General features: G+C 46.0%; 1 protein-coding gene across 11 annotated transcripts in view; it reads right to left on the minus strand.

Annotated features, from left to right (window-relative positions):
- Positions 1-1,138: 1,138 nt before the first annotated feature.
- P4HA2 (prolyl 4-hydroxylase subunit alpha 2) overlaps positions 1,139-12,194 on the minus strand; it is a 34,431-nt gene continuing 23,375 nt past the window's right edge. For 8 of the 11 annotated variants that reach the window (XM_059417522.1, XM_059417525.1, XM_059417523.1 and 5 more), the window contains 5 exons: positions 6,466-6,519; positions 5,859-5,924; positions 4,018-4,086; positions 3,570-3,666; positions 1,139-1,617 (listed from right to left, as the gene is read on the minus strand). In XM_059417522.1, the coding sequence (XP_059273505.1) occupies positions 1,547-1,617; positions 3,570-3,666; positions 4,018-4,086; positions 5,859-5,924; positions 6,466-6,519 (357 nt within the window). In that variant the 3' untranslated portion in view covers positions 1,139-1,546. Of the gene's footprint in view, positions 1,618-3,569; positions 3,667-4,017; positions 4,087-5,858; positions 5,925-5,973; positions 6,034-6,465; positions 6,520-12,194 lie in introns of all 11 variants that reach the window. The other 3 variants (XM_059417524.1, XM_059417521.1, XM_059417530.1) reach the window with 2 other exon arrangements.

The raw sequence follows: 12,194 nt of genomic DNA on the forward strand, positions 1-12,194 counted from the left end.
TGATGTTAAAATAGATAATAATATGCATATAATAAGCTAGCTGTGGTGCCTGGCGCCTGGGTGGCTCAGTCAGTTAAGCATCTGCCTTTGGCTCAGGTCATGATCCCTAGGGCCCTGGGACTGAGCCCCTTATTGGGCTCTCTGCTCAGTGGGGACCCTGTTTCTTCCTCTCCCTCTGTCCCTCCTCCAGCCTGTACTTTCTCTCCCTCACTTGCTCATTCTCTGTCTCTCAAAATAAATAAATAAAATCTTTTTTAAAAAATGCTAGCTAAAATGCAGAAGTTTGACAATACCAGATACTAGAGAAGGTTGGAATAACAAGAATTCTCATTCACAGGCGCCTGGGTGGCTCAGTGGGTTAAGCCGCTGCCTTCAGCTCAGGTCATGATCTCAGGGTCCTGGGATCGAGTCCCGCATCGGGCTCTCTGCTCGGCAGGGAGCCTGCTTCCCTCTCTCTCTCTCTGCCTGCCTCTCCGTCTACTTGTGATTTCTCTCTGTCAAATAAATAAATAAAATCTTAAAAAAAAAAATACACGATTCCATCTACAAAACATTCAAAATCAGGGAAAACAAAATAACTACTTATTTAGGGAAGTAGACAGGTAGTAAAATTACAAAGCACAAAGAAGTAATTACCACAAATCACTAGACAATGGTTACCACTAAGGTACTGGAAGCAGGACAAGAGATAGGATCCAGAAGAGCGTTACAAGGGACTCCTGAGGAGCAAATTTGAAAATGATCCCTTCTCTAACCTGGATGGTGGTCACATGAGTGCTCGTGTTCACCTTCATATTCTTTAAATTGTACATCTAGGTTTCACAGTTCAATGTATCTCCAAATTTTTAAATAAGAAACTTCAAAAAAAATTTTCAGATTTTAACAACAAAACAGTTATGAACATACATGATCACTATGTTCTCTGGAAAGCAAGAAGAGACCGTTTCCCTCACTTTCCAGAAAGGATACCGAAGTACAGAACTGTAAGTGTTGAAACCAGATCTAGAACCCAAGGTCAAGGTTTCGCCAATCAAGTATTCATTACCCAGATTCTCCCAGCAAAGAGGAGATGCATAGGAAAGAAATTATGAATGTGGTATAAGCTCCCCCATCTTAAAAAAGATTCTGTATAAGGCTCTTTAAGGCTTCTGGCAGGGACACTTTATTTTTTGGTTAAAGCCACATTGATTGAAATGCCATAAAAACAAACATGTAAACAAGGTATCAGAACTTTGGTTCACTGAAAACACCTCACACCTAAAACATCTGAGGTACAAAGGCACCTTGCTAGGTGCTAGATAGCCTGATTCTGCTGCAGCCACCCTGACCCAACTTTTGTGGCCAGAGGTGGCACAGGCTGACCAGAGAGGTCAGGACCCAGGTCACCCAGGACCCTCCCCAGTCGGTTCTCCCTTTGCTCCAGACAAACACTTATTCCAACAAAGTCCCAAGTGATAGGGCCTGGAACATACAAAGGTGTCTGTCATGTTGAACTTGAGGATGACATGGGCTGTAGGGCCAGGAAAGGGAGGTGCAGAAAACGAAGTCAGTCAACTTCTGTTGATCCACATGGCCTCAAGAACTCCTGTCCTCGTTCATGGAACCACTTATTGGAGACTGTGAACAAAAGGAAAGTATGTTACAATCCTGTTGGTTAGTTTAGCAGCTAGAATGACTCCTTCATGATGAACCCCACACTGGGCCTTGGAACTCAAACATGAGTAAGATATGGTCTCATACCTCAAGTTGCTCATGAGCTGGTAAGGAAGAGCTCTGTATAGATAACTGTTCAAAGGTGATAAAAGATACATACGTGTACATTGCCATGGAAACTGAACCAAAGAGCATCTAACCATGAAGAGGAGACTCCAGGCTGGGACATGATACTGAACAGGAGTTATCCAGGGAAGAAGATGGATATACCAGATGACTCCTTTATCAAGGTGGTCCAAGAAGTGGGAACAGGATGAGAAAGACATCAAGGCATGAACCACTCTGGCATGTATGAGGGACCCCAAGCAGCTTGATATTACTGGGAAGGAAATGAGATATAGAAGCCAAGAGCGAGGAAGCCTGTCAGGACTGTGGAGGGCCTGGACATCAACGTCAAGACCTGGGGGCCAGCTGACCCAGTGTGTATACTTTGGGCAGCAGAGGAGCAAAGCTGGTGCTAGCACTGTCTGTCACCTGAAGCTGTGCCCCCAATCCATGTGACACACCAGTTCATTCCTTAACAAAGACTCTTAGAATGATAAAACAAATTTATCCCAATGCACTACTAAAGCCATAGAGCTTTTAAAGTAGAAATGCACTTAGTTGAAAAAAATTGTCTATAAAGCTTAAAATGAATAAACAGCCATTTTCTACCCAACCCTTCCACTACCAAACCCCACTTCAAGAGGACACTCAATATCTTTCATTGTTTCTTCTATTTAACCACATATTTCTAAATAACATGCTTATACTGCTATCTCTTGACTTTTAATTGTTTAATTCTTTTATTCTATCTCTAAAACACATACTTATCACATCCTATCTTCCCAATAGTGTTAAATCACAATTTTTTTTTTTTTTTTAAAGATTTTATTTATTTATTTGACAGAGAGACAGATCACAAGTATGCAGAGAGGCAGGCAGAGAGAGAGAGGAGGAAGCAGGCTCCCCGCTGAGCAGAGAGCCGGATGTGGGGCTTGATCCCAGGACCCTGGGATCATGATCTGAGCCGAAGGCAGAGGCTTTAACCCACTGAGCTACCCAGGCGCCCCTAAATCACAAATTTTAATTAAATCAACATACAGTGCTTTCATTATCATGTCACATAAATGCTGCTCATACCTGAGCCACCCAGCAGTGTATGCTGACATTTCTCATACGATATTTTCTTTTCCCTGAAGTCAGCAATTGTTCATTTTGTTTCTAATTGCTTAACTTTCTATGAACCTACCACTCTTACCCCCAAAACTCTCCAAGAGGTATAAACACCTCTGTTTGCAATCACTTCCTATCATCCTCACCCAAGCCTCTCTCTGGTTCACCATAGTGCTTCCAGAACAAAGCTCAAAGCTCTGGCTTCAGTCTCTGTAATTTGGTCCCAGACTTGAGCCTCATGTTCTAGTCCCTGTGCCATAGGCCTCCCCTTATTCAAGGGACAAAAACAGCTGGACCCCACACCCATGATGCTAGTTTTAGTGTGGGCCTTGTTCCATGTGAGCCTTGCTTTCCTGGGTCACCCCTTCCCCATTCTGATTCCAATTCTCTCCCACTGCTCCCTCAAAACCCCTGCCTGAGGCCACTCCTCTGGGAGCCATCCTGGACCTACAGTGCTTGTGTAACTATTCTTCCTTAGAGCTCCCTCAGCTCTGTGGGCCTCCCTGAGCATGTTCCCAACCAGCTGTCCTGGCTCATAATTGGCTTTGAGGATAGCTACATGGCTGGATGAGATGAGTTAGCAGGGGGGAAAGGAAAAACTCAAAAAGGAAAACAGTCTTGGCACTGTGAAAATAGGGCAGCAGGCACCTCCCAACTCAGAGTCTAAGGCTGACCACAGAGCCCAGGCTAAGGCCACTCACCCCACTTGCAGCCCACAAGCACAGGACAGGCAGCATGTCTCGTACGGTAGTCACCTTCCCCACTCCGCAGGAGATTGTACCAGAATACAGCTGTGCCCTAGAAAAAAGAGACACCCCATTAGACAACACTCTTAGATACAGGTCTCAAGGACTTGACCCTAAACACCTCCCTAGGCAGAAAAACCCTCACCTTCCTGTGTACAAAGGGACAGGGCTCTGGCATTCCAGCAATATAGAAGTATTCACCCTTCATGGTGGGGCAGGTGTTTAATAACCCACATTCCCCCAAAGGGACTTCCCTTCCCAGTCTATCTCCCCAGATAGAAGCTGAGGCTATAATGTCAGAGTTCAGGCAGGGAGAGGCTAAGGCCTCTCACAGTAAGAGTCAAGCAGCCAGGGAATGGGAACTGGGGGCTTCAACCTGTGACCCACAAAAACTAGAACTTACCTTCTTCGGCCAAATCGCAGCCCCCAGATCGGGAAAAACAGTGGCACCACCAGCTTCTACATCACTCATCTGGGAATACAAAGCATAGAGCTTGGCCCCTGTACTCAAAGCTCTCACAACAACTGAGCCACCAAGGACACTAGTATTCAGATTACCTTTCCTGAGCCAGAGTGGCACTGCTTGAAGGCTCTGCTCCACAGCCAGCCCTTCCACCAAGAGAAGCTCATCCCATGCACTACCCCTCCCTAAACCCAGCTTCATCTGTGTGGTTCATCAGGATAGTCCTATGCCAGGGGAACTTGAGAGCGGTAGCCCTGCAGGAGACCTAAACCCTGGCTGTCCTCGGAACAATCTGAGTCTGTACATGGAAAATGCCTGACGGATCCCCGCTCTCACATCACCTTCCAGCCTGGGCCACACCTTGGACACTGTGCCCTGGGAACTGCCCTAACTCAAAGCTCCCTGCTGCCCCCAACACCATCTGTAATCCCCCGTGCGGGTTCTGTTTCTCAGTTCTAGCACCACCCTCACCTTCCCAGAATGGCAGCCCTCCCCCAGGGCCAGCGCGGTGAGCACACAGGGTATGGTTCCACAGGCCCTGCTTTCTCCCAAAGAGGCCTCCAACTACGTGGAACACAAGCACCACAGTAGGGAGGCTACACTTAGGACCACAAAACGGGCCTCAACTCCTGCCCAAGGCACCACTTCACTCTCATCTGGCTGTCTCACTTCAAGTTTTTTTTGTCTACGATGTAATAAAACATGGAGTTTTAAAAAATATTTCCACAGGATGCATGCCAGACAGACTAAAAAGCACTCAACAGACATATGGTAAATGAGTAAGATGAAAACTTTTGATGGCTTCCCACAGGCTTAGGGATCAAATCCAGGCTCTTTTCTAGAACCCAAAGGCCCTGTCCGTCTCAGCAGCCATTCTCTCGCTCCAGCCGCTCTCGCCTCAAGCGCTGCCTCTGAGTCACACCAGTCTTCTTCCCCTTTTCCACCATCCCCAGCTCCTTCCCTTTTCCAGGTCTCCACACATTCTCCCCTCTGCCAGAAACCATGTTCCACCAACTAATTTCCACTCAACTGCAAGTCTCCACTGACACATTACTCCACAGGGAGGCCTTCTCTGAACCTCAACCCTGAGCCACTTTTTCAAGGTACTTGTCCCCATGGTAACTAAATAAATTACCTCTCCTATGGTTAAAGCAAGTCTCTCATGTTAGACCGTAAAGCCCACAAGAGACTCCACTTGTCCTGCTCACTAGCATGTTCATGGCCAGCCCTAGAACATAATAACTACACACAAAAACATAAATGAGACATCAAAGGAAAAGATGGCCACAGGATTCCATCTCTAAGTTACTTGACAGTCTGTATGCCTCTTTAGAGCAGGCTCTCTAAGCAGAGGGAAAAACAAACTGCTCCTCGTGTGAGAGGTAAACCTGACGGCCTGTGGCTGGAGCAAAAGCAAGAGATGGGAGGCAGGCCACTGAGCTCTGGAGAAACAAAGGCAGCTTTCATTTCGGAGGGCCTCATGGCAGCTTCCTCACTCTGCTGCTAAGGATGGAACTCTCCAGAGCACTCACCCCAAAAGTCCTGACTAGCACTGGGCCCATCAAAAAAAGAGCCAGGGATATGAACATCAGGGATGTGGGTGAGCACACAGATGGGAACACAGGCCAAATCTCTCCTCCAGCCAAGAAGAGTGCTGAGGGCCAAAAGGGCCCAGTCACTGAGCGACAGCTGGTGCTATCAGCCCTGACAAGAGTGGATATGAGATAGCACTCTGGACCCAGATTCCCCAAGGGCCCATTTGCTGCATGCATCATACTCACGTAGTTTAAGAACGTGGCCACACGATTCCCCGTCCCTAAACGCTTGAAAGCATCTTGCTCATTTTTCTATAAAATTAAGTGAGAATGAACAGGTGGACCTGGCCCCAATACTTACATAGTTAAGAAACGTGGCTAACCTATTCCCCTCCGTTTTGAGGCCGCTGTCAAAAGGTCGCTGCAACAAACAACAACTTTCACCCACGTTTGCAGATGATTCCACCCCCCACTTACAGGACTGGGGCCAAAAGGGTCAAGGGACAATACTAAGCATGTGTTCCATACATCAGCCTGGACCATGGTTTTTCCTTTCAGCAAAGAAAACCCTGGTCAGGGCATGGGGGGACGGGGGCAGGAACAGCTTTCACAAAGACCTAGTCTGGGCCCATGCTTTATAGTCATGGCACAGTGAAACAGCTTGGCTGCACTGGGCTCCAAAGGCCCCATGTTCCTCATTTGGACTTTTCCAGGAACAAAGACTTGGTCCTGGTAAGGCATGGGGTGGGGGTTAGAGGGCATTGATGTCAAGGCTGAAATGTTCCAAGGAGCTTCAGCTTTCTCAAGTCAGAAGGAATAGGGCCCTCTACAACACCCATGGTTTGGACCTTACCCTAGAGAAGTCAAAATGTGGCTCGTATTGTCCTCCCATTCCATAATTAGCAACCTGGTGGGAAAGAACAGCAACAGACCTTGTCAGCAGCATGAATAGTCCTGAAGCAGCCCATCTCCGCAGGGACACTGTGTCCCCACATGAACCAAAATAACCTGCATCCTTAATAACCAGAACCCCCAAGTGCATCCTCTCGAAAGTAGATGGTAAGTATGCCCTGCCAGCACGGGAAGCCCACATGCATCAAATGTATCCATGGCTCTGTCGCAGAGTCAGGCCGCAGCAAAAATGGGGTTTCCCAAACACAGCAAAATGGGCAACCTGCAGGCAGCCCCTGTGGAGAAGCTCCAGCCCTTCAGGGACTCTCAGAGGGCAGAAGGGAGTGCTTCCCTTGAGACAGGCTCTGGCTGGGGCCCTATTTGTTTGCAGGATAATAGAAAGATAATCCAAGGAAATCCAATGAAAAACTCAAGACAGGAACTTTGCTTTTATGCTAGTTCAGTAGCTCCTGAGGACCTGACACTGCCCCTACCCCAGGTCACTTCACCCTGGTTGCTGTCCCAGGTCAAAGGGAGCTGGGAGAACATACCCTGCTCCTTCTCACAGTGCTTCCCTGCAGGGAGTAGCTGTGCATCCAAGTGAAACAGCAAGCCCCAGGCAGCTGATGACTGCTGCGCTCTCAGTGTCCCCAGAAGGAGCCTGTGCCTGGAGTAGGACCTGAGCCATCCTAGCTTCCACACTACCAAAAATCATTAATTGGACTATAAGCTGTAAATGCCTGACTGAACAGTTTACCAGCACAACGTAAGTCTTAAGTCAAACACGGTTATTCTAGCGACAGGACAGAATGAGAGACAAAGTTCAAGACAAAGTGTAGCGTCTGATAAGGAAGATGATGGATCAGGTGGTACCACCAATGTCCACCTGGGAACACTTGGCTACTGTATCATACTGAAACCCTAAAAACCTCTGGGGCTCAGCTATCGGTATTCAGGAAGTTGGTATTTTTTGCATATCCTTTTTGGCGATTCCAACAGTCAGATGTGAGAGTCTGCAAAACTGGCAATAATGAAGACCTATAGACATGAGGGAGAGAGTAGGAGGGGGGATACTTTACAAAAAAAAAAAAAAAAAAGAAATCCTCTTATTGGAAAAGAAAGCAAGATCTATCAAATGTGATGTAGTGAATTGGGACAGCATGATTTTCAGTGTCTGCAAAATTAAAAATTTAGATATGAAGGAAAATATGCTATCACAAGCTACTTCAGCCTTGAGGATGCCTGCACCAGAAATACCTGGAAATCCTGTCAACAGGGCGAGGAGGCCAGATTCAGCAGATAACCCTAAGCCTGGAGGTGCATCTAAGAAGGGAAGTGCTACAGCCATTGATAAAGTCACACTACAAACACTTTCGTTGGGTCCACTTGTTGGGAACTTGGAAGAAAATTTTCAACATGACTGGGATTAGGGTGCCAATGCATTCTGCAAAATTTGATCACCACCTGTTGCGGGAACTGCAGAAAATGACTATATTTTCCAATACTCCCATTTGCAGGATGGGATGCTTAAACTTGCAGATGTCATGGAATGAAAGAAGTCACATCACCACAGCAAGCTCATCTTTTAAGTTTTGGGAGTCCCACTGGATCATGCACCGATGCTATTGTGTCTACACTATTTAACACTGTCCCCAAAGACTGCAAGTGTCGTCGGAGCTTGTAGATGTGCAGTTGTGGATGTGGGCAACTCCAAGCCCAGACTCACAACTTTAATAACAAGCAACTATACATCAAAACTGGTTCCTTGGCTAAAATTAACAAGTCAGGAAATGATATATGTTGGCAAGGATGCAGAGAAAGGGGAACCCTCCTACACTGTTGGTAGGAATGCCAAGCTGGTGCAGCCACTCTGGAAAACAGCATGGAGGTTCCTCAGAAAGTTGAAAATAGAGCTACCCTACAACCCAGCAATCACACTACCGGGTATTTACCCTAAAGATACAAGTGTAGTGACCCAAAGGGGCACGTGTACACCAATGTTTATAGCAGCAATGTCCACAATAGCCAAATTATAGAAAGGATCTAGATGTCCATCAACAGATGAATGGATAAAGAAGATGTGGTGTATATATACATGCAATGGAATATTACTCAGCCATCAAAAATGGAATCTTGCCATTTGCAACAACACAGATGGAACTAGAGTATATAACGCTAAACAAGATAACTCAATCAGAGAAAGACATTCATCATGTGATTTTAATCATACATGGAATTTAAGAAGAAAAACAGAGGAACATATGTGAAGGGAGGGAAAAATAAAATAAGATGAAACTGGAAAGGGAGACAAATCATAAAAGACTCTTTTTTTTTTTAAGATTTTATTTATTTATTCGACAGAGAGAGATGACAAGCAGGCAGAGAGGCAGGCAGAGAGAGAGGAGGAAGCAGGCTCTCCGCCGAGCAGAGAGCCCGATGTGGGGCTCGATCCCAGGACCCTGAGATCATGACCTGAGCTGAAGGCAGCGGCTTAACCCACTGAGCCACCCAGGTGCCCCCATAAAAGACTCTTAATCACAGGAAACAAGGGTTGCTGGGGGGTGGATGGGATAATGGATAATGGGCATTAGGAGGGCATGTGACATAATGAGTCCTAGGTGTTATATGCAACTGATGAATCACTGAACTCTGCCTCTGAAACTAATAATACACTATGTTAATTAATTGAATTTAAATTTAAAAATAAATAAATACCGCCCCCCCAGCCAAAAAACATCCTGATTCCTGTGATAGCATTCATTTGACTCATTAGATGTGTTGTTACATAAACAGAAGAGCCAATCATTTGAAAACCATGAGTATTTATTATACTGAAGTCAAAGTGAAGACAAAAAAAATTGGTCAGAAATTACTTTTTTAGTAAAGCTGAGACATCAAGTCAGAAGTGCGTTCAATCTTAAAGAATTCTGTCAGTGTAGCATCTCCTCCACTATCAGACAAGCCTTCATCCAATTCATAAGAAAGCCTCAATTGCTTTTTCTTCCAAATGATCAATTGCAAACACATCGGCCACAGGTGAAAGAGTGTCAACAGGGAGTAGAAGAACCGGCTCCTTTCCAGAAGCCTGTAACATTTTGAGGGGCCAAGGGGTACAGGCTCTTTCTGGTACCTAGGCACTGGTTATACCACAAACAGTCCATGCTGAATGAGCACCTCGAGGGAGGTGCTGAAACCCAGCTCCCTGTCCCCCAGACCACAAAGGGTCAAGGCTTTCAACACTGCCGGCAGGCAAAGTTAATGCCGATATAGTTCCTAGAAGACAAACAAAAATGGGGCCTCAGTGCCTAGGCAGCTGTGGTCTGGATCTTCCAGAAGAGCCTTGACTGTAAGAGCCCCTCCACACGGAGTCTGGGCATTTGGATCCCACTCATTACTGACCTACAAAAGGCCAAACTTGATGGAGCCAGGGCTATGGCAGAGAAGCCAGTCCAAGTATGAAGCTGCTGCCTTCTCAGCTGCATGTGAGATAGCATACAGAGCGTGTAGCCAGGGAGTCAGCCAGGAGGCCAACAGTGGCACAGATCCCATCCAGTCTCCTCAGCCCACTGTTCCAGAGTATGGGATCAGCCAAACAGAATGCTGTCCTCGATGGGGGCCATGAGAGTCCTAACACTGGCTCTGACCACGACAGATGTTTTTAACAACAGAACGGCTCCACAGAGACAGGAAACCCAACAATGCCAATAAAGACACACCTAGTGGGGCGCCTGGGTGGCTCAGTGGGTTAAGCCGCTGCCTTCGGCTCAGGTCATGATCTCAGGGTCCTGGGATCGAGTCTCGCATCGGGCTCTCTGCTCAGCAGGGAGCCTGCTTCCTCCTCTCTCTCTGCCTGCCTCTCTGCCTACTTGTAATCTCTCTCTGTCAAATAAATAAATAAATCTTTAAAAAAAAAAAAAAAAGACACACCTAGTGCACTGAGAGTCCCTACTGCTCCTGAAAAGGTGGAAGTGGGAGATGTGGCAGAAGTCCTCTATCAATGTGCTTGTTTATGGAACTACCTTAAAATTAAATTAAGCTTGGGGTGCATGTGTGAATCAGTTGATTAAACATCTGACTCTTGATTTCCACTCAGGTCATGATCTCAGGCTGGTGAGATCGAACCTCGGCATGGACTCTGCTTGACATTCTCTCTCTCCCTCTCTCTCTTTGCCCCTCCCCCTGCTCACACACACTCTCAAATAAATAAAATCTTTTTTTTTTAAGATTTCACTTATTTATTTGACACAGAGAGAGAGAGAGCAGAGAGAGAGAGAACAGAAGCAGGGGGAGTGGAAGAGGGAGAAGCAGACCCCCCGCCAGGGAGCCTGAAGGGTGGGACTAGACTGCAGGACCCTGGGATCATGACCTGAGCCAAAGGCAGATGCTTAATGACTGAGCCACCCAGGTACCCCAATAAATAAAATCTTAAAAAAAAATTAAATTGGGCTACTGGGTGGCTCAGTCATTAAGTGGCTGCCTTTGGCTCAAGTCATGATCCCAGGGTCCTGGGATCAAGCCCTGTGTCAGGCTCCCCGCTCAGTGTGGAATCTGCTTCTCCCTCTCCCTCTGCCTGTCTCCCCAGCTCATGTACACATGCACTACCTCAAATAAATAAAATCTCCAAAATGATTAAGTTCAACATTAAGTTGGATTGAACTGAAGATTATATAAAATTTTCACAACACTAAATAGTAATTAGCACGTATTTAAAAACTGGTGGATTTTACACAAATCCACAAAGAGGATCTTCAAAATTGGTTTTCTGATTGCTGACAGAGCTACAGAAAAAAAAAAAAAAAAACCCTCAGTCATTTGCTTGATTAGAAAATCTTTTAAATGCTCTTCAGTTCAATATTCTAATGAAATCTATGGTTGCCAAGCCTCAAGATCAAAGGTGCAATCCTTAAATATACAGAAACTCTGGCCAGACACACCCAAGAGACTCTTAAAAAATGCCAGTGAGGGGTAGTGGCTGGCTCAGTCGATTAAGCATCTGACTCTTAATTTCAGCTCAGATCATAATCCCAGGGTCATGGGATCAAGCCCCAAGTAAGGCTCTGTGCTCAGCATACAGTCAGCTTGAGATTCTCTTTCTCCCTCTGCCCCTGCCCCTCCCCCTGCTAGTGTGTATGCACGTGCTCACTCTCTCTCAATAAATAAAACAATCTTTTTTAAAAATGCCAGCAAAACTTCTCTGGCTGTGTCTCAGGTCATTACTTCACAAAAGAACCCATAAATTCCAATGTTCAGAATGGAGCGTGGACAAAACAGATTTGAACTCAATATACAACAGAGAATATATTATTAGGAGCCCTACCCAATTGCCATGTGTCTTCACAATCACCTTCGAAATAAAGGCAGAAAGCCAAGGTTTCACAGGGGCTGCTTTGAAAAAAGGTCTCCATTCTCATCAGCATCTCTCGACCTCTCCCTTTTCTGACCAACACATCACAAAATACCTTACCTCCAGTTGTATGTGAACCACGTGATCTGAACTATGACCACTGAAGATACATTTCTCTTAGAAGTGTTCCTAACACAATGCAGGATTTCAGCTTCCACAGTCAAGAAATAAAAATGGGTCTGCCACGCCCACCACCAGTCCCTAGCTCCTCATATGATACTTGGGCATATAGAAGATGATCACTACCTGTTGCATGATGAACTGTCAGAATGACAGGAGGCATGCTT

The sequence above is a fragment of the Mustela nigripes genome, chromosome 12 (genome assembly GCF_022355385.1).
Source record: "Mustela nigripes isolate SB6536 chromosome 12, MUSNIG.SB6536, whole genome shotgun sequence".
Taxonomy (NCBI): domain Eukaryota; kingdom Metazoa; phylum Chordata; class Mammalia; order Carnivora; family Mustelidae; genus Mustela; species Mustela nigripes.